This window comes from Rhamphochromis sp. 'chilingali' (assembly GCF_963969265.1).
Source record: "Rhamphochromis sp. 'chilingali' genome assembly, chromosome: 20".
NCBI classification, from domain to species: domain Eukaryota; kingdom Metazoa; phylum Chordata; class Actinopteri; order Cichliformes; family Cichlidae; genus Rhamphochromis; species Rhamphochromis sp. 'chilingali'.
In genome coordinates, this window is record NC_137947.1 from 11,335,721 (window position 1) to 11,359,851 (window position 24,131).

Here is a 24,131-nt window from a genome sequence, read left to right on the forward strand (position 1 = left end):
TTAAACACAAAAACGGAGCTTGTTTGTCATTTGATTTACGTCATAGAGAGGCGCCAGCGGAATTGTAGAAATAAAACAGAATAGAAGCTACACGGTGAAGCGCTCCCTTATGGAGACTATGCCTATGTGATCTACTTCTGCATAAGACACGCTCCAACCCGGGCTGCCTCCAGTGTAACTGGTTGGGTTAGGGATAGTTGTTTAACCGGCTCACAGACGGTGATAGTAACTTTTGTCTTAGTACTGACACTTCGACAAACTACTTCCAGCTGGCTGTTGGTGGGCACACAGTCACTGGGTCGAAATCAGTCGACGGTCTTTAAATGCTGGACACTCTCCACCTGTTATTTGCTACGTTACGGGGCTACGTTAGCTGAATTGATTGCTAGCTCACCTTAGCAATTTGTTAAAGTTCCTGTCCCTTCTGCGTAGCATATCAAGGTAAGTTGATTTTCTTATCAGTAAACTTATACCAGCAGTTCGCAGAAATAAAAAATAAAAATATTACTTTGTCGTTTACAGTATCGAAAGCCCATCGTAAGCTCCTGTCAAACAATAAGAGGGTAAACATGCAGTTACTATTAGCGTCAGGCTAACTAGCCTCAGCTGTATTGAGAGCTGGTTGTTTACACAGTTCATGGAAGTTATGAAACAAAAATTAACCTCGTTGATAGTTATTATTTTGTTAAAAAATGTGCTTTAAGGTTGGTTTTATTTCAGTTGCCCTTCTCGCACTACACGCCCAAGACCAAGCCAGTTTCTTAATGATCTTTTTTTCTTTTTTTCCACGATCTGGTGGATCAATGGAGACATGCCAGAGTGTTCGTCATAAAAGCTTTTAAGAATATTTGGAGTTCCTTATAATTTCATGGCTACGCAGAGACTGCTTGTGCTTGGAGGCGTTGGACAATGAAGCTTTAATTTGCAGTCGTGACATTAAGCTGCGTGTTCAAAGGCAGTAGTTTGACAAGGGTTTAGCTAATCAATAGAAGATCAATAATTCCGAACATTACTCGGATGTCCATCAAGGTGGTTTTAATCGCTTTGTCTTGGGATTTGCATCATAGTAAAAAGCTAAAATCTACTGGCTCTTCTGACTTTGGCTTCTTCACGAACTGATGGCTGGTGGTAGCTTGGATATAAAACTAAATGCTATACTTGTGCGTAGCCTATACAGGGAAAGCACAGGCTGCTACCAGGCGTATTGTTTGCTCATAATGTGGTGCAATAGCATGAATAAGCATAAATGGGGAAAACCTTTGAAAAAGTATACCTCTGACATGTTGCCACTGATACCGTTTTCATATAAGCTGCAAAACAAAGGGCCCTTCCATTTTTCTTCTCCTTCTTAAATGCCTTATTTTAACTGCTTTGTGAAATACAAGCCTTTCTTTGGCCAGGCCTTGCTTCCATAAATATGAAAAATATACGTAAAAGCACCTTTCAGTCTGAATGCAAATGGATGCCTTAAATTCCATCCAGCTGCCCAGTCTTGAATTAATAATGACACTGAAATGGATAACCTTCCCTTTGCATTAAACCTCATTACAACCACTACAACTTTAAAAACAGATTTTCTGTCCTATCAGTGAATTTAGTAGATTGGAACATGTGCCTCCTTTCATTTTTATTTAAATTGGAATTAAATTACAGTAGCTGGATTACTTTTACAGGCATAATGCATTTCATTGGATTTATGTAACTCTTAAGGCTCGGTTGTACTGTGTAGTAGTCTTCTATAATATAGCATCAGCTGCAATTTGTTGTCTAGTTTTATTAGGATAGCAAATTATCTTTGTTATTGAATTTATGCATTTTCACTGTAACTTAATGCTTGAAGACATTATGAAATCAGCCTGACATTGTCAAAATCTGTGATAATCAAAGCTGAGCCTTTGTGTGTTTGTCAATGATTTACTGGCTAACAATTCAAATAGATGCAATTCTGCATTATCAGCCATCAACGTTATTGGAAAGCTCTTGTGAAGTCTGATAATTGTCTTAATGCAGAGCACAAATTCATTAAAATGTAAAGGAGGTTTTTTGATCACAAAGAGGAAAAAGTATCAGTGGATTCAAAAGTAGAGTTTGAATAAATGAGCAGTTGTGGAAATGCTGTCTCTGCCAGGTTCCCTTGGCAGTTTTCTTACAGGGTGTGCACGGATTCTTTGTTTTTCCAGTTTCACATTGCTGATAAGTTTATCACGCAGTGTTTGAAAGCTGATGGCAGAAAGTCAGTTGGAATGACATGCATAAGAAGTACTTGTTCACTGGTTGTATACATTGAGTGCTGCTGTTATGAGCGCCAGGAAATAATTTACAAGGTGACTGCTTTGAACCAACACTCGTAAAAAAATACAAATGAAATAACAGTTTTTGTTTTTTCAAGTCACATGTCATAGCAACTTATTGTGAGTTGACCAAAACCAGTTCAGCTTCCTGCAAGCGCCTCATGTGTGTCCACCATGTGTTATATTTCACTATATTTAGCTGGCAAAGTAAGCCAGTGTTACTTGACAGCTGCAAATCTGCGACCTAACCCAGTGTTTTAAAGCACAGGTAGGGGAAAAAAAAGCCTGTTCAAATATTTGACTTAGGATGGTTAAAGAAGAAATGACTTGCATGCGGTAATGGCATAAATATGTGTGCTGTTGCTAATTATACATGTAAAATATGAGAGTTTTGCAACATTGTGCATTAAGATGAATGTGGCCTTTAAAAAAAAAAAAAAAGGGTGTGCGTATGTGTCTGTATTAAGGCATCAAATTGAATTAGGAAGTCTGTTTGTCTGTTTTCATTTCATTTGTTGCAGTAGAGATTTTCCTGTGATTATTGCTGACTAATTAAATGGCTATAGTATCTGAGAAATTGAAACAAAGAATTTTTTTCTTTCTTTTAAGCTGCGACAAATGGTCTAGAGTGAATTTTCATCGAGCTTCAGATGGAAAAGCTTTGACTATCCTCCCATTACATTCACCCTCCTCATATTTGTAGTTGGAGGAAGCAAGCCAGACTGATGGTACCATGACAACTAGCGTCAGGTGGAAAGGTTGTACAATATTTATGCAACGCTGAGTCATGCTATGATCACACAGTGATGGCGCTGTTCAAATTTTAAGTAATTCAAATGCTCTTTGGATTTGATGTTAGTTGCAATCCAAAAGCAAGAAAAATCAGCCCTAATTGAAAATTTCATTGGTTTATTGGTTAAGGAAATATTGCAAATTAAAGTTCCTTATTGTGTATTCCAAGTATAATTCGTTTTTAGTTTTTTTTTACTAACAAAAATTAAACAAACCTCCAGGTTTTGGATTAAGTTTGAGGTTGTATATCATCTTCATTATAGTTTATTTATCTGTCATTCTTTCAGTCAATGTCTTCTGCTTAAATTATATCAATGTTAAATGTTTGGCTTGGAAGGACCATGTAGTGGTGACACATTGTTTGCTTATTTGACTGAAATCTATACATTATATTAATAAAACTGGTTAAAACATTATTACAATGGAGCTGATTTGCTTTGGGTCTAACAAATTGTGCCAAAAATGACTCCATGCAGGAAAAACGGAACTCTTATTATTGATTGGTGTCGCAAGTTTTGGTCTAAAAAGGCAATTTTAGGCTTCTGTTTTCTTTGAATCATTCATATGAGTAACAAATTTGAAGGAAATGTCTGCAGTAGAGCTGTCAAACAAAATATCCCTGTGAGGCAGAGCAAAAAAACCGCATATGTCTGTAAACAACACAGGATGGTCTGGAAAGAGTGCTCTATACAGATAAGTTAAAATGCTGCCCTTTGGCCACAGTTGCCAAAGGTATATTTAGAGAGAATAGGAAGCAGTACTGTACTTGTTAATCATAGGGATGGAAATTTTCTGTTTTTGCAGATGAAAATACTGTGTCATTAGGGAAGATACTGACATTAAAAGGAAGGCTGCACTCTAAAATGTATTAGTAGTTCACCCATGAACCATCAAACATAAACTGGGCCCTCACAGTGCCCAATATTTGAACTTCACTTCATGGGATATCTGAGCATAGATCCTAAACAGAATAGATGGGCTAGGTTATGACTTGAAGTGATTTGCAAGGATGAGTAAGTGCACATTCCTAATGCAGATTGTAAAATGGCTTGGGTTACTAAGTAACATGTTGGGTTTGAAACAATTGCGCCAGTTATAGTTTTGTTTTTGTTTGGGGTTTTTTGGATTTCATGAAATAAAAAGTAACCTTGCATTATCATTGTAAGAAATGTCCACACTGTATGTTCTCTACAGAACACAAGCACTTTATTACTGATGCTACTGATCCTTTGAACTTTCAACCACAAGTTTCACTGTGCTAATGTGAAGAAGCTGCTGGTCGATGTACACAGACTGTATTCCTAAGCTGGTGTTAGCTAATGTTACACACTGTTTACAGTAAAGGGAAGGTGGAAAATAAAGATTAAGACGATGACCTCATGGAATACATGTGAGCGCCACATCCTTTCTCCATATCAATCACAACTGTTATAGCCAAAAATCTGTTACAATGCGTTCAGACATTAAAATCCATTTAAAAGCAATTAATACACATAAAATGCTTGATGTTTGATGATCATTTGTCGATAAGTTAATATTTCTTTTTACTTTTGACGTCTCTAGAGGCAATGTAGAAATGCACTTCAAATATGTATATCGGCGTAATCATCAGTCTTTTTTTGCTTGATAAGAAACGTAATGCAATGAAATTCCAGTGTGTAGTCAATGCATTTTTAACAAGAAATACTAAATGGAAGGGAAGTTATGTTTACAGACACCTCAGTGTGATGTGAATGCAGATAATTGGGTAAGAAAGCAGGTTTAAGGAGACAAGATGACGGTAGCGACCAAAATATTGTGTGTGTGTGGGGGGGGAGGCAGGCAGGCGTGAACCCCTAGTAACACCATTAAAACATTTTTTTTTTAACCCCAAAATACCTTTTTAGTATAGTATAATCAAAAATAAGCATAAAAAGAAAATTCTTTATTGCAGTTTTACTGTATTGTTAAAAAACAACAACTTTCTACTTCAAAGCTTTTTTTTAAAAACTGTCAACTTTTTGCATTTTCCAACAATATTTGATTCAACCCACAACTGGATGAGTTCAGATTATTTTAAACTACATTACATAACAAAATACATTCGGTACTTGGTTAAACTGTCAGATGTGTAAATCTATACAGTTGTGGGATTTGTATATTATGGTGGATGACATCACTCTAGAATCCAATTAATACTTGATTTGTTAGGCTTACTATCACAAATAATATATAATATAATGTGTGTATCAGGTCTTACAGTATGTTCTTCTTCTTGATATACTTAAGTTGCTGGTGTCTGCTTTTGCAGTGGTTCAGTGTTGCTGAATGTACCGTGGGCATGTGCGTTGTGTCCTCATTGGGTTGAGACCGGTCCAGTTGAACTCTGTGGTCTCTATCGGCGTATTGTTCAGCTCCGGCTACGTCCCTCTTGAGTGAAGTCACAGCATTCCAGGGAGCGGATAAATGACTTAGTGTTATGGCAGATGAGCAGCATTGTGGTTGCTGCTGATAATAGTGGGTAGAAGGGCACAAGTATAGCAGTCCAACTATGAAAACGCCCTCTCCAGCTCTTCTCAGAACAGCTTTTTGGTTAGTATGTGTGAAATAACGAGTCTTCTAAATGTGTTGCCCTGTTTAATTAGGTTTAAAAATGATGTTTTGTGTCCTCCCTGCCAGCCAGAATGCTGTAATACTTTTACATTTATATGACGACTCTGTAGCATGGTGGGTCCAGAGCTTCTATATGTTAAAGTCTCAGAGGGTAAAAGCACTGAATGGATGGCTAGTGTTTTATTAGGATGGCCCTAATATTTGATACAGTAGTAGTAATTTACTTTTATTTCCAGACAAATGTTATCCTTTTTCTGGGTCAGCAAATATTTACCTTAAGTAGTCTGAAGTAATCCATCATTTTTCTGTGTGCTAGAGAGGAAAATTAAGCTAAACTTAAACTCACTTTGAAATGTTTGTAGTAAAATCCTTTTTGGGATTTGAAATACTTCTCCCATAATTCATTATAACGCTCAGACTTTTAAACATGTCAGTATCTTTTCATCATTATCCTTTAAGTAGATTTTTAAGTCAGCTGTTTGTTTCCTTCTGAAATGGATTAGAGAAATTTTGCTACTGGTAGGCTTATCCCAGTAGGCCAGATCTTTTAAGCCTGACTGGACTCATGTTAATGACGTAAACGCTGACTTTGATGTTGTCTAGAAACAATTCTCTCGTGCGATTACAGTGTTGGTCTCTTTACTGTTGCTGGAATGAAAAGGAAATGTCTGCTAGCTGACTGCCAAGATGCGCAGAGTATAATTTGTGCTTACCACAGTTGTTTCCCATGAATTCAGTACAAAGTTAAATATGTGTCATTAACACCAAAAGTGTCTGTAAAGAGGGAACAGAAAGTGTACTATGTTTTAAAAGCAGGATTTCAGTTGTTGTGCGGTCAGAAGTTGCCTCTCCAACATGTGATTATTGACATGACGGAAACACCAGCTGGTCATTAAAATGGGAAATAAAATGACATTATCTTGTGTGACAGGGCCTTTCTGGTTGTCCCCCTTCCATTTCTGATCATTTACTGGGTATGCAGACACTGATGTCGTCTTCTGAAAGTAGCTGACATAGACGGACGGCGTGACCGATGATTTCAGTGTATGTAGTTGTGTAAAAAATAAATAAATTAAAATTAATCTTTCTTTTTACAGGTTCTTGTCATGCTGCAGTGATGTACAAGGTACTGATTTTAATACTAACCTTCTGGGGGGTGACAGTGAACTGCATTGGAACATCGCCGGCACCATCCCGCAATAAATCTACGGAAATGTGTTACTCTGCTCGAATTAGGAGTACTGTACTCCAGGGTTTGCCCTTTGGTGGGGTGCCTACTGTCCTTGCCCTTGACTTTATGTGCTTCTTGGTGAGTACTTCTGTCACTCATATGGACCATAACATTACTATTTATGAGCACCTTTTTACGTAAGGCATAATGCTATCCTCATCATCACATGTGGGCTCTTCAATATTGTGTATTGTGTTGTCATTACAATTCTAAGAACTGAAATAAAAATAGTTCCAGGAAAGTGTTTTTAAACTATAAATAGCCCGAAGCACTTATGCAACTTTAGTTCAGTAGGTCCCTGTAATGTAAATAAAGGTACTGAAGGTGTTGACCTGCTCTTTCTCTTGTGCTTTTAGGGTCTGCTGTTTGTGTTCTCTATCTTGAGAAAAGTGGCATGGGACTATGGGCGCCTCGCTCTAGTGACTGATGCCGAAAGGTAATAAGAACACACTGGTCTGCTAGACTGGACCAGTCTAGCAACAAAGCTGTTAACCTCATTTTATCGTACATTTAATGGATTAACATGATTGGTAATGGTTATTCATATCTCTGGATGACGTAACCAGGTATTACGATGGTCTTCTAAAAATATGTATTTAATAGGGGTGCAACGATATTCGTATTGATATTGAACCGTTCGATACAGTGCTTTCGGTTCCGTACGCATATGTATCGAACAATACAACATTTGTAATTTATTTTATCAATTTTCCTTCTGACGATGCTGTCTGTGTTGAGCGCTCAGTGAATCTGTGTTCGACTACTCCGCCTAGGCTGCACTGTCCAGCGCAGATCCACTGAGCGCTCAACACAGACAGCATAGTCAGAAGGAAGAGCGCAGGGCAAGCTAGCGAGACAGAAGTTAAGCTCTCCTTGCAACAGGCAAATTGACCCTCATTCAGATCTGGCGTTTGGAATTATTTTGGTTTTCATGTGAGTATGACCCTGAAGGTAAGCGAGTCATGGACTAAAGTAAAACAGTATGTTGGATGTGCCATGCAATGCTCAATTACATGGGTGGGAACTAGTGTGTTAGCGCAGTTAGCTCATTAACGTGTTGGCCGTCTAGCCCCATGCACGGAGCGATCGGCGGTAGCTCGTTAACGGAGATTTGCCGTGTTGTGGCGTTAAGGTTATTTCAACGAGATTAACCTGAAAGCACTAGTGGGAACACAACGAATATGACTGCACATTTACGCCGACATCATCCTAGTGCAAAGACAAAAACAACAAGCATGCTACTAACTTTAGCCGAGTCATTTAGACAGCATGATTCTCCTTATGCTGCTGAGAATATAGCCCAGAAGAAGCGGATAGTATAGCTTTTATTTTGGAAAGAGACATTTCTCTGTAATAAACTCTCTTTTCCAAAGATGAGTGATTCCTCAATCAGATACAGAGCTTGCAATATCGCTAGCCCGACGTCCCGGAGCTAGCGATTTTTTCAGTCGGGCTACCAAAATCTATCTCTGCCCTGCCCGTCGGGCTATTGTAGGAAAAATATATGTCAATGCTTTTGCATTCTTTCAGAAATGTAGCTGGGTAATTATGTCATTGGCATCGGTGAGCCACTGTCAATATGTGACATATTGAAGTCGCGTTTGAATTTGCGCTTGTTTTTTTGCTTTCACTTTGCAATCGTGCGAACTGTGTATAGAGAGCGACAGCACTGATCTGTGAGTGATGATAATTTGTGCACCAATTCCTCTGACATCGTCTTATTAATCGTTAGCTTACTATGCAAACATGACAAGTGAAATCTCCCACAGCAAGCTTAAACATGTGAGAGGTTGATCGCGCAGAGAATCGCTGAGCTTATGTGAGTGCGTGTGTAAAAGCATTTCAGTTCTGCTGAGCCAAATAAGACAGGTCAGGGTGAAGAAGTGACAGCCAAAGAAAAGCTTACCATAAAACGGAGAAGTTATGACAAATCAGACTATAAGGCAAAAAGAAAGTGCAGCTTTATGGTTTCATGGACAAAATAATTTCTGTGGCTGCAATATGACGAGCTAAATAACCAGGGCTGCACATAAGTGGTCCGCAGGTGCGCATTCGCTGTCAAAATAAAAAAACACGCACAAGGGTTAGGGTTAAATTTAAAAACTGTACTTTTGAGTTAAAATATATATTTATAATTTTAATAAATGACAAATTAAAAATGCATGAACATTTTTTTTGTATCGAAAAAATATCGAACCGTGACACCAAAGTATCGAACCGAACCGAACCGTGAATTTTGTGTATCGTTGCACCCCTAGTATTTAATGTAGTTGATAATGGAAAACATTCATGTATTCACATTCATGTTTTTCAGAGCTGAAAAACATATTCATTACCTTTTGGTGGATAAAACAGACTGAAAACATTGTTCACAGGGTTGAACTTTGAGTTGTTACCACGTTCTCTAAACTACAGATTTTTAAATTATTAACCTACTCATTGTGTTACACTTATTTAACTACAAAATTATTTATACTGGTATGGTTATGCTATATTTTATGCACCAAATATTTATACTAAATTAGGTGTAACTTTACAAATGGCAAACAGCAAGCCTGATTTTTCTGCTGGGGTTTGGACCAAAGTTTCATGCAAGGCTTGTTTGTTAGCGTAGGTGTGAGCAACTTAGGACTTTGCCAGACTTTGGTTATCCGTGTACACAGTTGGATTGTAATGTTGCCTTTTTTTAAATGGTGAAATCATGACGATGTGTGTTTGTGGGCACGGATTAACTGGATAATTTGCAAGAGATTTGACTCTGCTGTGTATCCAGCTTTCTTTATCTGCGGTTTATTTACCTTTAGACATTTGGCCCAGCTCCGAGTGTAATACTGTGTCTGGCTCACTCTATCAGTGTAAAGATATTTAACTACACATTCAATTCATGAAATGTGGTTCTATAAGGAAAAAATAGTAAAATTTCAACAGCATGTCTGTTTAAAAAAAGATTTATATAGACAGAAACTTTATTGTCACATAATTGTGTATCTTAATCCCTTTGGTTTATCGTGAATAAAGGGAGGTCTCTATCAATAGGAAAAGCTGCAAAACCTTTGAAAATGGAGATAAAAGTCCAAAACCTTTTGCCATCTTTCACATTTCCAGCCTTCCATTGGGCCGTGTCAATTCTAGCACCTGGATCTTATGTTTGACACACCTGCTCCGCAGGATTGCTGATTTGATTTTTACATTTTACAACTTTTCAAACTAGTTTTCAAGCTTTTTTTTTTTTTTAAACTAATTTTAATCATAATAAAATAACCTAATAGATTAGGCCTGAAAACAGAGAATTGATTTGTTTGTAAAAATATTAATTATATCATTTAGCCCTACAAGGGTCGTAATTTAAGTCCTGCCATCGTTTCCTTTTGGATGTTTTTTGACCCCGAAGAGGAGGCTAATTCCTCTGACAGAAGCAGACATCGTGAAGATTTTAGCCCAGACAGGAAGTCAGTTTCAGCACTTTTTCCTTGAAAAGCACCCTTTCAGTCTGCCATGTGATGGTTTGTACTTCAATACATAGTTTATCCACTTTGACATTATAAGGAAAAAGCCTGAAATTGACAAAGAAGCAAAAAATAATTAAACTATTGGTACTTTATGTACCCCTAGTTCATCAACATTAATGTCCACATCTAAGCCCGGAAGACTGTAGTTCATGCTATTGTATGATGATGTATTATTGCCAGATAAATTAGGATGCTTAACTAGAAAAGTTTTGGAAGCAGCCAAATAGATGCCTATTAACAAAGAATGATTTTAGGGCTACACCATAAAATTAAATGGATCGGATTAAGAGACTGAATTCAGACCTCTTTGACTGTGAACTCTGGGAACTACATGACACAGTGCTCCATTACCCATGTCCCCCCTGCTGTGTTTGTGTGATGTTGCAGCTAGACTATTTTTGCAGCTGCATGTGAGCAGAGGATGAGGTTGCAGCATGGTGGGAGGATGGGAGGGGGGTGGCAGCATGGAACACTTTTGTAACAGACAGGAAATGTAGTTTGTTGTCCCACGACACTGTGCTGACTTCAGATCATTGTCTTTTTTTCATGTTTTGAAAAGAGGCTGTTACCTCTCCAGGAAAGTTGGACAATCAAAAACGGGGATTACATATGATGAATGTTTTGTTACAGCTGCAAAAACAAAGTGGTTACTACATCCCAGGGCCCTATTTCAGGAAGCCGGTTTAGTGCAAACTCTGAGTAAGTATACCCTGAGTTAACGAAAACTCTGGGTTTTCGGTTTCACAAAGCGAGTTTAGATTAATTCTGAGTGAGTTACTATGACAACACTCCGTGAAGCTAACCTGCCCCCTAGCAGGTTTACTTCAACTAACCCTGACGTTCTCCACCTCTTTGTCAGAAACCTGACTGTAGGAAGTGTCAGACATGGCATGCCCCTTCCTTGAAGAGCCAGTAGATGTTGAAGCCCAAATTCTCCGCAGAGCTCTCCGGAGAGTGATTAGAGCGCGTTTGGACATTTTATCATTTCCTGATGATTTCCTGTGTGAACGTTACCGTTTTTCAGCACAATCTATAATTTATTTGAATAACATCTTCAGGCCTAATATTGCTCATGTGACACATCGCGGACATGCTCTCAGTTCTGTACATATTATTTGTATCGCACTTCGGTTTTTTGCAAACGGGAGCTTTCTGTATAATATTGGTGACGCTGAGCACGTTTCCAAGGCTACCGTCTGTCGGGCAGTCAGGAATGTTACAGTTGCACTGAAACGTCTCCTGTACTCGTTTGTGGTGTTCCCCGGTCATAGACCCACAAGATTTATCAAAGAGGGATTCCACAAAATTGCAGGTATCAGGATGAACGAAACTTAATTTATGATGTGGTGATACTTGAACTACTACTTAAATTTTACATTTATTTTCACGGTTCCCAGGCGTGATTGGCTGTATAGATGGCACTCACATTCCAATCATTGCTCCTTCAGTAAATGAAGGAGACTATGTGAACAGGAAGTCTTTCCACAGCATTAATGTACAGGTACATAGCTCCCTGTAGCATTTCAAACTAACAAATTATTTCATTATAGTAATGGATGCTAATTTGTGTTCTCTGCACTGTGAAGATCATATGTGATGCTGCCTACATTATCACAAATATGGAAGCCAACTCCTCAGCCTCTGTGAGTGGTGGTGGTGGAGGACCCCCACCTGTTTTTCGGGCCTCCGCTTTTTTTTTCTGTTGGCTATAACGGGTCACATTTGAGCATACAGAGTAAGCAAATATGTACTTGTAATGTGCTCAGATAATTTCAATAAGTGCTTACAGAGGGGAAATTAATGTAGCCTCTAACTGCAATTGATTTACATCGGACAAACAGACCAAGCACTGTGGCTCATAATACAATTACACCTTACCTGTTTGGACTATATTTTTATATTTCATTTTTACTTGCTGCCAGGAACGTTTGGGGCCTGTTGGGTTGCACCTGCGCTCACATCACATCACAAAATAAAATGTATGAAATAAAAAATAAAATAAAAAATAATAAAATAACGTGTTAAATGGGTGGAAATCCCTAGATCAATGTTTATATTAACACTCACGCATTGACTCTGTCGGCTATGTTTTGCCATGCATGCTCCCTTTCTTTTGCAGCTGAGGCTGTGTTACTTTTTTTCCGCAAAATTTGCATGTTATCGGCATATGCTGCCATCAGAATTTCGGCCTCAAGCGCTGTAAAATACATTGACCGCACCTTCTTTCTCTCCGTCTCCATGGTGACTCGCTTAATCTGTGCTCCACTAATCAGGGCTTTATGTATCCTCGTGCGCGCGTTTAACTTGGGGTTAAAGCAACTCCGCGTTGATTGAACTACTTGTTATCAGCCTTTCTGAAACCGAATATTCCGAGTTGGACAGTTCGGGGTTACTCAACCCTGAGTATCGTTTTTCACTCTGAGTTTTCTAAACCAGCTTCCTGAAATAGGGCCCAGGTCCTGAACACGTGTGTATGGCTGGATAATGTATCCTAGTGTGAACAGAAACCTTCATTGGTATGTTTGTGGTGTAATATGCCTACCCAGATTTTCTCTAAACCAGTTCCCTTGTTTTTTTCCCCAACAGAGTGATTTCCTCTTAACTAAACTGAATGGCTTTGATTTACTTTTTTTTTCTTTTTTATTATAGAAGAAAAAGGGATACATTTTACAGTCGTCTGGAAGAACAGGAATTGTATGTTATCTCTCATTATCATTGAGTTTTTCTTCTTTCCTTTTGACATTCTGTAGACCGTCTTACTCATAATTACTCTCTGCTCAGGGTACACTGGTTTCTTCGTGTTTTTCCTCTTTTTTTTTTTTTCTTTTTTTTTTTTTTTTTAAACTCTTGATGGTTTGGCATTTTCCTTCTTCAGGCATTTCCTAGCACCAGGCTCCGACTCATTCTCCTCTCTTTGTCGCTCTCATGCTTTTGCCGTTGGGTGTCCCTGTCCTCTCTCACTGTCCTAATCGGATCTTTGTCTGCTAATCTGTGTATTGACCTCTTTATGAAGCACGGGCTTCTTCTGTGTGAGCACACCGCATGAGCAAGACACACAGGATGCTTGCGGGGAAAGGTAATACTTCCCTGATCTGTGGTTATTCATAGACAGGCCCTAACATGGAGCACCTACAGTGTAACCTGTGTACTAGACCTGGCATGTGCAAGAGGACTGATTTTTCCAGCGTCAGGCTCCTTACTCATTCCATCAGATTTCTTAGAATCCCGGGTGACGTCATCTTTTACAGTAGTATTGAACTCTAAGTAAAATAATAATTCCAGCAGAGTCTGAGTTCTCTTCATAATGATATATGTAAAATCAATTGCCATTTCCTCTCAGGGGCATGCATTAAATTCGTATAAAGTAAATAGATTTAGCAAGGACAACCTATGGCTCTGCTGGAAGAACTCCCCAAGTCTGTCTCTGGATTGTTGCTTTCTGTTTCTTCCTCTGTGAATGGTTTCTGCCGTGTCATTTTTATTGCACCATTTATTCTGACAGCAACGGTGCAAATAACCTGTAGCGCTTAGCTCCTAACACTGCATGAGATGTGGCTGCAGAGATTGTTTCTGAGGTTTACTGGTTTACCACCTTAAATCTGCTGTGAACCACACACAGCATTACCTTGGGTCAATCTCTTCAGATCATTTCACAGCGTGTTTGCTTTGTGTCATTACCTTTGCCATACTGAAGGTTTATCCTTTGTCCTGAAAGCTAGAGCTAATATCCTTGTATGGTATATGGTGATGTTGGGTAGTTGTGTAATGTCATGCAAATGCTGTGTGTTGTGTCTTTTTCATATAGCATGGTTTCTCCTACTACATCTGACATGCATGAACGCTATGAGCGCCTCACATCAGTCTCTAGCTCGGTGGATTTTGATCATAGAGACACAGTAAGTGTGCTATTGCTGCTGCATAATCTTGATGATAATAATAGTAACAATAATAAAACAGGAAAACTGGTACAACATTGTGAAATATGTGCTGTTCTTCTTTAGGGGTTCTGCGATTGGTTAACTTCTATATTCCGGATCAAGTGAGTCAGCCTGTTTTAAAGTCTGTTTTATATAAAAGGTTGCAATTTTCTTTGTTCTGAATAATGATCAAGGTGTCCCCTGTTTTCTTTCTAAAGGGAAGACGAGATAAGGGAAAAGTGCGGTGACGATGCAGTGTATTACTTGTCCTTTCAGCGCCACATCATTGGCTTGTTAGTAGTGGTGGGCGTGCTCTCTGTTGGCATCATCTTGCCAGTGAACTTTTCTGGAAATCTGCTAGGTGAATAAGAGTAACATTTAAGAGGCTACATTTTATTTTAAATATTTACGATAGTTTTTCTCTAAATGTTTGACCAGTTTGCTGCTTTTGTTTATTTTATTTCTTTTCCTTTGGTTTTTGGTATTTTATCTTTATTCTGATTTGGGGTTCTTGTTGGGGTTTTTTTTTTTTGTTGGGGGGCGGGGTTGACCTTTTGACAACCTTCTCTGCTGCATAGATCTGCGCAGTTCTGTGACTGTTTTAGAAAACCTATAATGCACAGAACCAATGCAGTTGTTGGTGTTATATGTTACTGCAGACCAATGTTGTGTGTTACCAGTTATGTTCTTTCACTTGTGCGAGGATAGTCATTTGCTAAACTAACAGGTAATTGGTTACTAGGGTATAAGCACTTTTTAGATTTTTGGAAGGTCAGTAGTCAAACGATTCTTTTTCCTACAAAAAAAATGATCCTTTTACTTTTCTCCCAATTAAAACCACTTTCCACATTTCCTTGCTGTGTTCTGTGCAGAGGTTGCTTTTCAATCAAGTGATTCTCTTGCTTCGCGTTTTCTTTCCACAGAAAACAATGCCTATAGTTTTGGGCGAACCACTATAGGAAATCTCGGAGCAGAGTGAGTAACGGAGCGTCCCTTTTATACAGCATAAAATGCTATTAAAGAAGTTAATTGGGTCTTCCCTTTGTGCCACTAATCAAATCCTTTTTACATTCTGTTTTTCAAGTAACGCACTACTGTGGCTGCACACCATCTTTGCATTTCTTTACTTGTTACTCACGGTGTACAGCATGAGACGGCACACATCCAAAATGCAATACAAGGAGGATGACCTGGTGGGTGGCACGGTTTCAGAAAACCATGTTTGGATACACGTCAGTCTGTGTGGTGTTAGTGATTGTTGCTTTTTTTTTTTCATCTCCATGTAGGTTAAACGCACTTTATTCATAAATGGGATCTCCAAATATGCAGAAGAAAAGGAGATAAACCAGCACTTTGAGTAAGGATTTTGCCCCCAGCTCCACGGTTAATTTTAACTATAATGAGACTTTATCTGTGTATATAAATGGTACAGTACTTTGGTGTCATGGCTGCTTTGCAGTAACTCTATTAAGTTAGATGAGAACCATTCCTTTTTCTGTTAAGAGTTGCATCGTCATGGCTTTTAAGGTTAGGATCAGACAATGGCAGGACTGTATGTGTAATTCTCCGTAATAGAAGGCAGATGAGCAGAATTAAGTAAGACACGTGCCACAGTGGTTTAAGATTGAGATTGGGGTGGTTTGGCTCAGATCCTACCTGACCAAACAGTATTAACTGCAATTGTATATGTGTCCCTGGTATTTTGACTTGCAGATGCTATTGTAATATTTGAAAAGTCCCTGTGCTGATATAAGGAATGTGTTATGAATCGTTGTACTTTAAAATGGACTCATTTTGTCTCCTTCTCTGCCCTTGGTTCACAGGAAGGCATATAATTGTCGTGTACTGGAAACTCGTCTCTGTTACGATGTAGCCAATTTGATGTATCTTAGCACTGAAAGGTAACAATGTTTTAACCAAATATGTGTTTGCGTGTTTGAAGATCTTCAGTAATCCTAATTGCTGATGCGTTAATTTCAGGAAAAAGACAGAACGCAGTAAGAAATTCTTTATTGACCTGAAGACACAGGGGAAGATTACCATGGTCAACCCAAAGCCCTGTGGACACCTGTGCTGTTGTATCGTTAAAGGGTGTGAACAGGTGAGTATAACTTTACCTTAAAACAGTGCATTCTAATACTGGTGTAGCTTATGTCGAAACATAATGTATGAAGTGTGGACTCTGTAGTGAGATCAGTTGAATAGGTATGGGTATGAACTGAATCTTTTTGATCAGGTTAAAAATTCATGGTTTTTCCACTGCTCCTTCATGAAGCTATGGGACTGTGTAACCCCTTAACACACTAAATGGCTTTTACTGGTTAAATGCAACAGTTTCACATTGGTAAATGGTAAATGGCCTGTATTTGTATAGCGCTTTACTAGTCCCTAAGGACCCCAAAGCGCTTGACACATTCAGTCATCCACCCATTCACACAGTAATCCCAGTGTATCCCAGTAAACCATTAAAAAATATCATCACTTTTTTTTTTTTGTTGTCTTTCATAGGAAGAGGCAGTGAGCTTCTATACCCGTTTGGAGGCAAGCTTAAAAGAACAATGCAGGAAGGAGAGGGAGAAGATCAACTCGAAACCTTTAGGAATGGCTTTTGTCACCTTCGAGGATGAAGGCACAGCTGCAATGTACGTACGCTTACCCTCATGGGAAAAAAAAATGTATATGTGTCTGCTGCATTGTTTTTGAACTGACAAGCTCTTTGGCTCATTACCCAACGATCTCTGTTCCCAGAATTTTAAAGGACTTCAATGCCTGCAAGTGTCATGGCTGTCAGTGCCGTCGTGAGCCCAGAAGCTCTATATTCAGCGGCAAACTGCATACACAAAAATGGACCATCGCCTATGCCCCTGATCCACAAAATGTTTACTGGTAAGAACACATTTAAGTAACAAGTGCTGCTGCTGTTCGTAACTGTTTATTCATAACGCTCTTAACTGATTAATTTGATTCAGTACCATTACTTACCCATATAAGGCGACGGGATATGGGGAAGTAATAATAAGGTTTCTGGGTGAAATAGAAGTCACAAAGACAGGGTGGGTGGAAGGGAACTAAAACTGAGGTTTTATTTTATCAGCCGTTCTACTCTAAGAAAATCAGCCAAGGCACATCTGCTACTAAGCAACTGTGGCTTGCTTAGTGGGGTGAGATCTACACAACACCCCCACACAGCAAAACCACAGTAGGGCTGCTTGGGATGTAATGAGTCCATTTTTCAAAAAAAATACTACCTCACTCCAGATGAGCTATTGTTTTTTAAGCTGCAGTATCAGTTTACCAGCCAGCTGTGTCCGTAACTGCAGGTCATCAGACTGTGTCAGTCTAACCGCTGTATAACCTTTATCCCACAGGGATCATCTGTCACTGGGAGGATTGAAGTGGTGGCTCCGCTGCTTGTTAATCAACAGTATCCTCTTCATCCTCCTCTTCTTTCTCACCACTCCTGCCATTATCATCTCCACCATGGACAAGTTCAATGTTACCAAACCAGTGGAGTACTTAAATGTGAGCGTCCCAAAATTTGAATGCTTGATTAAATTTTAAGTTATAAGCATATTCATGTTTTTCTCTTAGCATTTGAGTTCAAGGCATAACAAGTCTGCATCCTAATACAGAAGCACATGAATTCACCTGTTTAGTTACATAAACATATCCTCGTCTGTCTGATCTGTTCCTCAGAATCCAATCATCACCCAGTTCTTCCCCACCCTCCTCCTGTGGTCTTTCTCTGCCTTACTTCCTACTGTCGTCTACTACTCTGCCTTCTTCGAAAGGCACTGGACCCGGTACGGTTTAAATTCTCTGCGGTCAACAGTATTTGAGTTATGTAGTCTTTATTTTAAGTTTAAAGTGATTTGGTGTATTGCATAAATTAATGTGTTCACTTTTTTATTTGGTTATATAGGTCAGGAGAAAACAGGACTACGATGCATAAATGCTACACTTTCTTGATCTTTATGGTCCTGTTGTTGCCCTCTCTTGGACTCACCAGGTAAAGTATGTTTTTATTTTGCGCTGCCCAGCAGTACAAGCATCTGAAATATTTCAGATAATTAATTTCATTTCCTGTTTCTTTGCAGTTTGGATGTTTTCTTCCGGTGGCTTTTTGACAAAAGTTTCTTGCAGGAAGCTAAAATAAGATTTGAGTGAGTAGTGTACGGCACAGTGCTATGCTATTATATATAGAGCAGTATGTGATTTGAATGTATTTAATATTTATATCAGTCCTTTAGCAATACCAAAAACATCTTGAATTAATCTGTAATGAAACTGAATCCTGCAATAATTTTCAAAGCTCATTTTAGTATTTTTGATGATTGCTTCTTTTTTCTTTGCTTTTTAGGTGTGTTTTCCTTCCTGACAATGGAGCCTTCTTTGTAAACTATGTCATAGCATCTGCATTCATCGGTAATGCCATGGACTTGCTGAGGATTCCTGGTTTACTGATGTACATGATCCGCCTCTGTCTGGCTCGCTCTGCAGCTGACAGAAAGAATGTCAAAAGGGTTAGTGAGACCATATGATGGGAATAAGGGCACAGAAGGGTAGATGCACTATGTGCAGTGCTCTTAATGTGAAAAGATATTTACATAAATGTCTTGGGCTTTTGGAGTATTGCTGACATGAGATACTTGACTAGTTAGAAAAATTTTCTCTGACAATTTTCATATTGGATCAAATGTTTGAGTAATATTTTAAATCGCCTGGTGTGATTGCGGTTGTTTCACTGCCACTTTTATGTTTGTACTGTGTGCTGAAATACAATGGTGAAAACTATGTAATCCAACCTTTTTATAACAACTGTCGATTATTACTCAAAGAAAAAAAAAAAAAAGCCACATTTGGTAGTTAAAATGTTTGTTTTAAGTTGGCTTGTTGTCTCTTTATAGCACCAGGCTTATGAGTTCCAGTTTGGGGCAGCTTATGCCTGGATGATGTGTGTCTTCACTGTGGTTATGACCTACAGCATAACCTGCCCAATCATAGTCCCTTTCGGTGAGTTCTGCTGTTTAATAGCCCCGCTAGCTTGCTCCTGTTTCACTTTAACATGGTTTGCTGATTAAATTACAGCAGGATAAACATGTAGAGGACAGACAGCATGCAGTGATTCAGTTCTTTATACAGTGGCTTATCGGCAGGCCTAATTGGATTAGCTTTACTGATTGGCTTGCCTCTGTTCCCTGTGCAGGGCTGATGTACATGCTGCTAAAACACCTAGCAGACAGATACAACATGTATTATGCATATCTGCCATCTAAATTGGACAAGAAGATCCATTCTGGAGCTGTAAACCAAGTGGTGGCTGCTCCTATCCTCTGCCTGTTTTGGCTTCTCTTCTTCTCCACTGTTCGCTCGGGTAGGAAGACGACTCCACCTAGAGGCCACTCTGGTCCTTAACACATGCCTGGTGTTATTTATGAAAGACAGATCCCAGTGCAATAAATGTCTCTCCCGGTTCTTTCCTCCAGGGTTTTCAGCCGCAACATCCATGTTTACATTTGTGGTTTTGATCATCACAATCATCATTTGCCTCTGTCACGTCATCTTTGGGTATTTTAAATATTTCAGCGCTCACAACTACAAGGTTGGTAGATGGTCACTTTTTATAGCGTATTGCTGTTTAGAATCATGCTGATTAGCCATTCTAGTGTTTTACTCTAGTCTCATGCTCAACTACTTTCAATGTGTGTTTTCTCTGTCAGATTGAAACAGAGGCTGTGGACGGATCGGAAAATGGAGACTCAGCGTGTCCTTCTGCTGCCAACAAGGCAGCGGTATGTATTCAGTGGTTTATCAATGTCAACATGAACCTCAGAGCATCCTGTTAAAAAGCAGGATGCTCTGCCAAAGCCTTTAGTAGCTGAAGTCAAAAACAAAGGACAAAGATGGGTAACATATAGTTTTAATGCACAATTGTGCTTTTTCAGTGCATGTGGAGCAATGTTAGTTTACAGATGAATTATGGATGGGGTGAGATTGTGAAGAACTTCACTACAGCAGGCTGTACAACCAAAATTATCTAACTTGCTTGATTTTGAAATTGATACTGTAGCTATATCTGTTAGGAGGCTGAAGGGTGGCAGTGGCAGGTGCTAGTATTTTTAATGATGGCAAAACACATCCATATATGAAGACAAGATGCATGCATCAAACAGAATCTGTTAAGAAACCTACCTATCCAAGACCACGATTGCCAAAGAGATATACTCCCGTTGTCCCCTGCATGTCCAAAGACATGCAGTTAGTGGGGTACAGTTAATCAGTAGGCCAGCGTGTTAGCATGGTGGTTAGCACTGTTGCCTCACAGCAAGAAGGCCCTGAGTTCAATTCCACCATCAGGCAAGGGTCTTTTTTTGTTTGCGTGGGTTCTCTCTGGGTACTCTGGCTTCTTCCCACAGTCCAAAGACATGCAGTTAGTGGAGATGGGTTCATTGGAAACACTAAATTGCCAATAGTTGTCTGTGTTAGCCCTGCGACAGACTGACATCCTGTCCAGGGTGTACCCTGCCTCTCACCCTATAGTAGCTGGGATGGGCTCCAGCCCCGCCCACAACCCTGACAAGGTTAAACGGAAGAGACAAAGGGAGTATAATCAGCATGCTTCTTGTTTAACAATACATTTCAGTTAAGGATAAATTAGGAAAAACACACACATATGGTAGAACCTGTAGAACCAAGCCTTAAAAAAACAAAAAACCTTGTAGAGAAACATAAAGATGAGTACCAAACTGTAATACTCTTTTATTTCTGACTGTCCCCTACAGCAAATGTACATTGCTGAGGTACTACAAGAGCCAAATTCAGATGAGACTGGTTCTGGCAGCGGTGAGGACGACGGCCAGGGGTCCTCACAAGACGAGGAAATAATCAGTGTTGACAATGGCTTAAATGAAGCCTTTCAGTCTGGTGAGGACAGCCTAATTGATAATGAAGTGCGGCAATGATTGCACCTGGGAATAGAAAGCCAAGTCACTTTAGGAGCCCACTGAATGAGTGAATTAAATGAGGAACTGAACCAACGGTTCTCCGAAACATCTCATCCTCCTTGGGGGACCTTCCACTAACATAAGCACCCTGCCCTGTCTACTAAGAATTAAACGGACTGTCGCACAAAGACTCACATTTCCTTTACTGGGCCTCGCCAGGCCGCATCCTATGTGTACCTACTGGAGAAGGAATCTACTCTGGCATCGAAAGGGTAGCAACATCTTCGTGCTCCTGACGCAACTGAGGCACACCCCAGTCGCTTTCTCTGGACCAATGGAAAGAAGACATTAATGCATAAGGAAATCATTGCCTTGTCTTGTAAGGGGAGTTACCTTGGTATTGCACCCGAATGACAGGACCAGTACGCTCCACTTTCACTAAGGTACTGCAGTATGGCATGCAGCTTCAAAAACGTGGAGAGATTTCTCCCATAATTGCTAACTGCACTAGATGTTTTCAGAAAATAAGAAGATTAGGAGAGATGAGCGCATGAGATGATGGGAGCAGCCTTTATGCCAGATAGTGCTATCAGTCCAGATGAGATGGTCTCACATGATTCTTCCAGTTCCATAGAAGCCTTGAAAAACTGGGGAAAAAAATGCTACTTAACACTCCAGGAAGCTTTGACACTGTACAGCTATTAAAAAAAAATCTCTGGATTTGTAAAATAGCCTTTTTTTCGACATGTATTTATTGGTAGGCATGGAGTTTTTAACGCTGTCATGCTTTACACACCCTTTAAGCTGTGGAAGAAGATAATTCATGTCTCAGCACACTACACTGATAATGATCTTAGTTTCTGGGTCTGAACCTTTTGTTGGGACTGCAGTTGGAATGCTGCTACTAATGCTGCCTCCAAATAAAAAGGGGGGAAACCTTTGCACGGTTGCTGCAGAAGGACCAGAGCTGAGAGCCTGTGGAAGGTCTAGCTATGAGGAAGGAGAGAAAGGCCTTTTTGGTTCCCCCTTCCCCGGGTCAGTTTTAGATGATGCTGACTGTGCTTCTGTACGCGTTGTTCTCGTTTCCTTTTTGTTTACGTTTTCCTGTAAGTTGCTTGAAATTAAGATTTAGTTCAGGTGGCTGCCATTTTTCTTCTTTTGTCCTGTCAGGCCCTCTTTAATGTCAATGTTTATGTAGACACTTTATCATGCCGATAGCTTATTTTAAGTTTCTGTAGTCAATGAGGAGAGATTAGGGGTGTAGACTGTTCTTTTTTTTTTTTTTTTCTTTTTTTTTCTTCGATAACACTAAATAATGGGCAAGATTTAACTATAACAGTTACAGATTTATTTTTTTTGTGTCGTACTTGTCTTTAATAGGAAAGAGGGGATTGTGAAGGAATCGAGTTTGACCCAGAAGTGTCTGTGAGCATATAGACATGCTCTAAAAGACCACATTTGATCAAGAAACGCAGCAACTCTAATCAGAATACTTTAACAACATTGCAACACTACGAGCTACCCTATGAAATATTTAAAAAATGAAGAACATTTATGATAAAAGGCAAAGCACAACTGCTGTCTGTTGACTTAATGATATGGGATCATATTAAAACACGTTTTGTACCAGCTTTTGGAACCATAGACAAAATAAATGTGCGCTAACTGATCTTCCACTTGTATGACTGATGGAGAAGGGCACATCTTGGTGTATTTGTACCACGTATAGGTTCATCATCATGGTACTAACAAGACAATTGTATGACACCGCTGATTCCTGTGCTCTTTGCATCACGATTAGGTGATTTCGTTTGGTTTTTGTTTGTTTGTTTTTTAAATATACCTCTGAGCTGGCTTGAACTGTCTGAATGTGTCAGCACAGGTAACACATCTTTTCCAGTAACTCTAATCTCAGTTCAACTAACATTTCCATGTCTCCACTAAGCACTGGATGTAGTTAAATATATCGTATTTGGTGAGATAAAGGTAGGATACGAGTGGTTCTGTATTTAAGCAACTTTAATGGGACGGTTCTCTCACTAAGCCAGATGTTTTATACTGTATTCAACCTTACTGCTGTCCAGCCCAGTGCTCTTGTATTTAATTTGCTTATAGATCTACGTTTGTTAGTCTCATGGTTTCAGTGATTTCTGTAATGATGGATTTTTCTTTTGTACTATCTTTGTAAGATCTGTATAAACTTAATGCAAATAATGGGGTTGTAATTTTTTTTTTTTTTAAACAGCAGATCTCTAACGGAGGTTGTGGGCTTGTTTGTCTCTGCATCTCAAAAAGTGCACAGTCACAATGTTTTGTTTGTTCTGTTTGTGCTTTGCCTTTTTTAGGTTTAGATCATTCTAGATATTGAGAGTAACAATGGCATATCTCAACATTCGACTTACTCGTTTATCATTCTTTCCATTGGTCTGTCTGTACAGACATATTCTGTACTTCCCCTGAGTTCATTCAACAATAAATGTGTTTAATCAGCTTAGTTGATGATAAGAGTTTCTGTTCAATCGTCCAGTGGTAGAGGAATTTAAAGTAATATCTTTCTGATATTATAATTTTATTTTATTCAGTTGCACATGAAAGCTGGATTTGTGTTCAGTTCTATACAATCGGGGTTTTGCTGTTGCAGGTTTATTTGGTCAATTAGCAGCAGCTTCATTAGTTATACCTCACTGGTACTGGGTTGGACCCCCTTTTGCCTTCAGAATTGCTTTAATTCTTCGTAGCACAGATTCGGCAAGGTGCTGGAAACATTACTCAAAGGTTTTGGTCCGTGTTGACGTGATAGTGCTGTTTAAATGGATTAGTTGGTACCAGAGTGTGCCCAAAAAAATACACCACCA

General features: G+C 39.2%; 1 protein-coding gene across 2 annotated transcripts; it reads left to right on the top strand.

Annotated features, from left to right (window-relative positions):
• Window positions 1–91: 91 nt before the first annotated feature.
• Window positions 92–23,766, top strand: LOC308388157 (CSC1-like protein 2). Of its 2 annotated transcripts, XM_080868698.1 has the most exons (24): window positions 93–441; window positions 6,773–6,984; window positions 7,263–7,342; window positions 13,065–13,109; window positions 14,221–14,311; window positions 14,417–14,454; window positions 14,551–14,693; window positions 15,256–15,307; window positions 15,417–15,525; window positions 15,619–15,689; window positions 16,156–16,233; window positions 16,313–16,433; window positions 16,841–16,974; window positions 17,081–17,218; window positions 17,701–17,854; window positions 18,029–18,135; window positions 18,255–18,341; window positions 18,430–18,495; window positions 18,693–18,855; window positions 19,240–19,345; window positions 19,539–19,706; window positions 19,819–19,934; window positions 20,053–20,124; window positions 21,115–23,766. In XM_080868698.1, the coding sequence occupies exons 2-24, from the start codon at window positions 6,793–6,795 to the stop codon at window positions 21,292–21,294; spliced, it is 2,511 nt and encodes an 836-aa protein (XP_080724824.1). In that variant the 5' UTR covers window positions 93–441; window positions 6,773–6,792; the 3' UTR covers window positions 21,295–23,766. The 2 variants fall into 2 exon arrangements, with proteins under 2 accessions (XP_080724825.1, XP_080724824.1); XM_080868699.1 differs by lacking the exon at window positions 13,065–13,109 and having other exon boundaries at window positions 92–441.
• The last annotated feature ends 365 nt before the right edge of the window (window positions 23,767–24,131 follow it).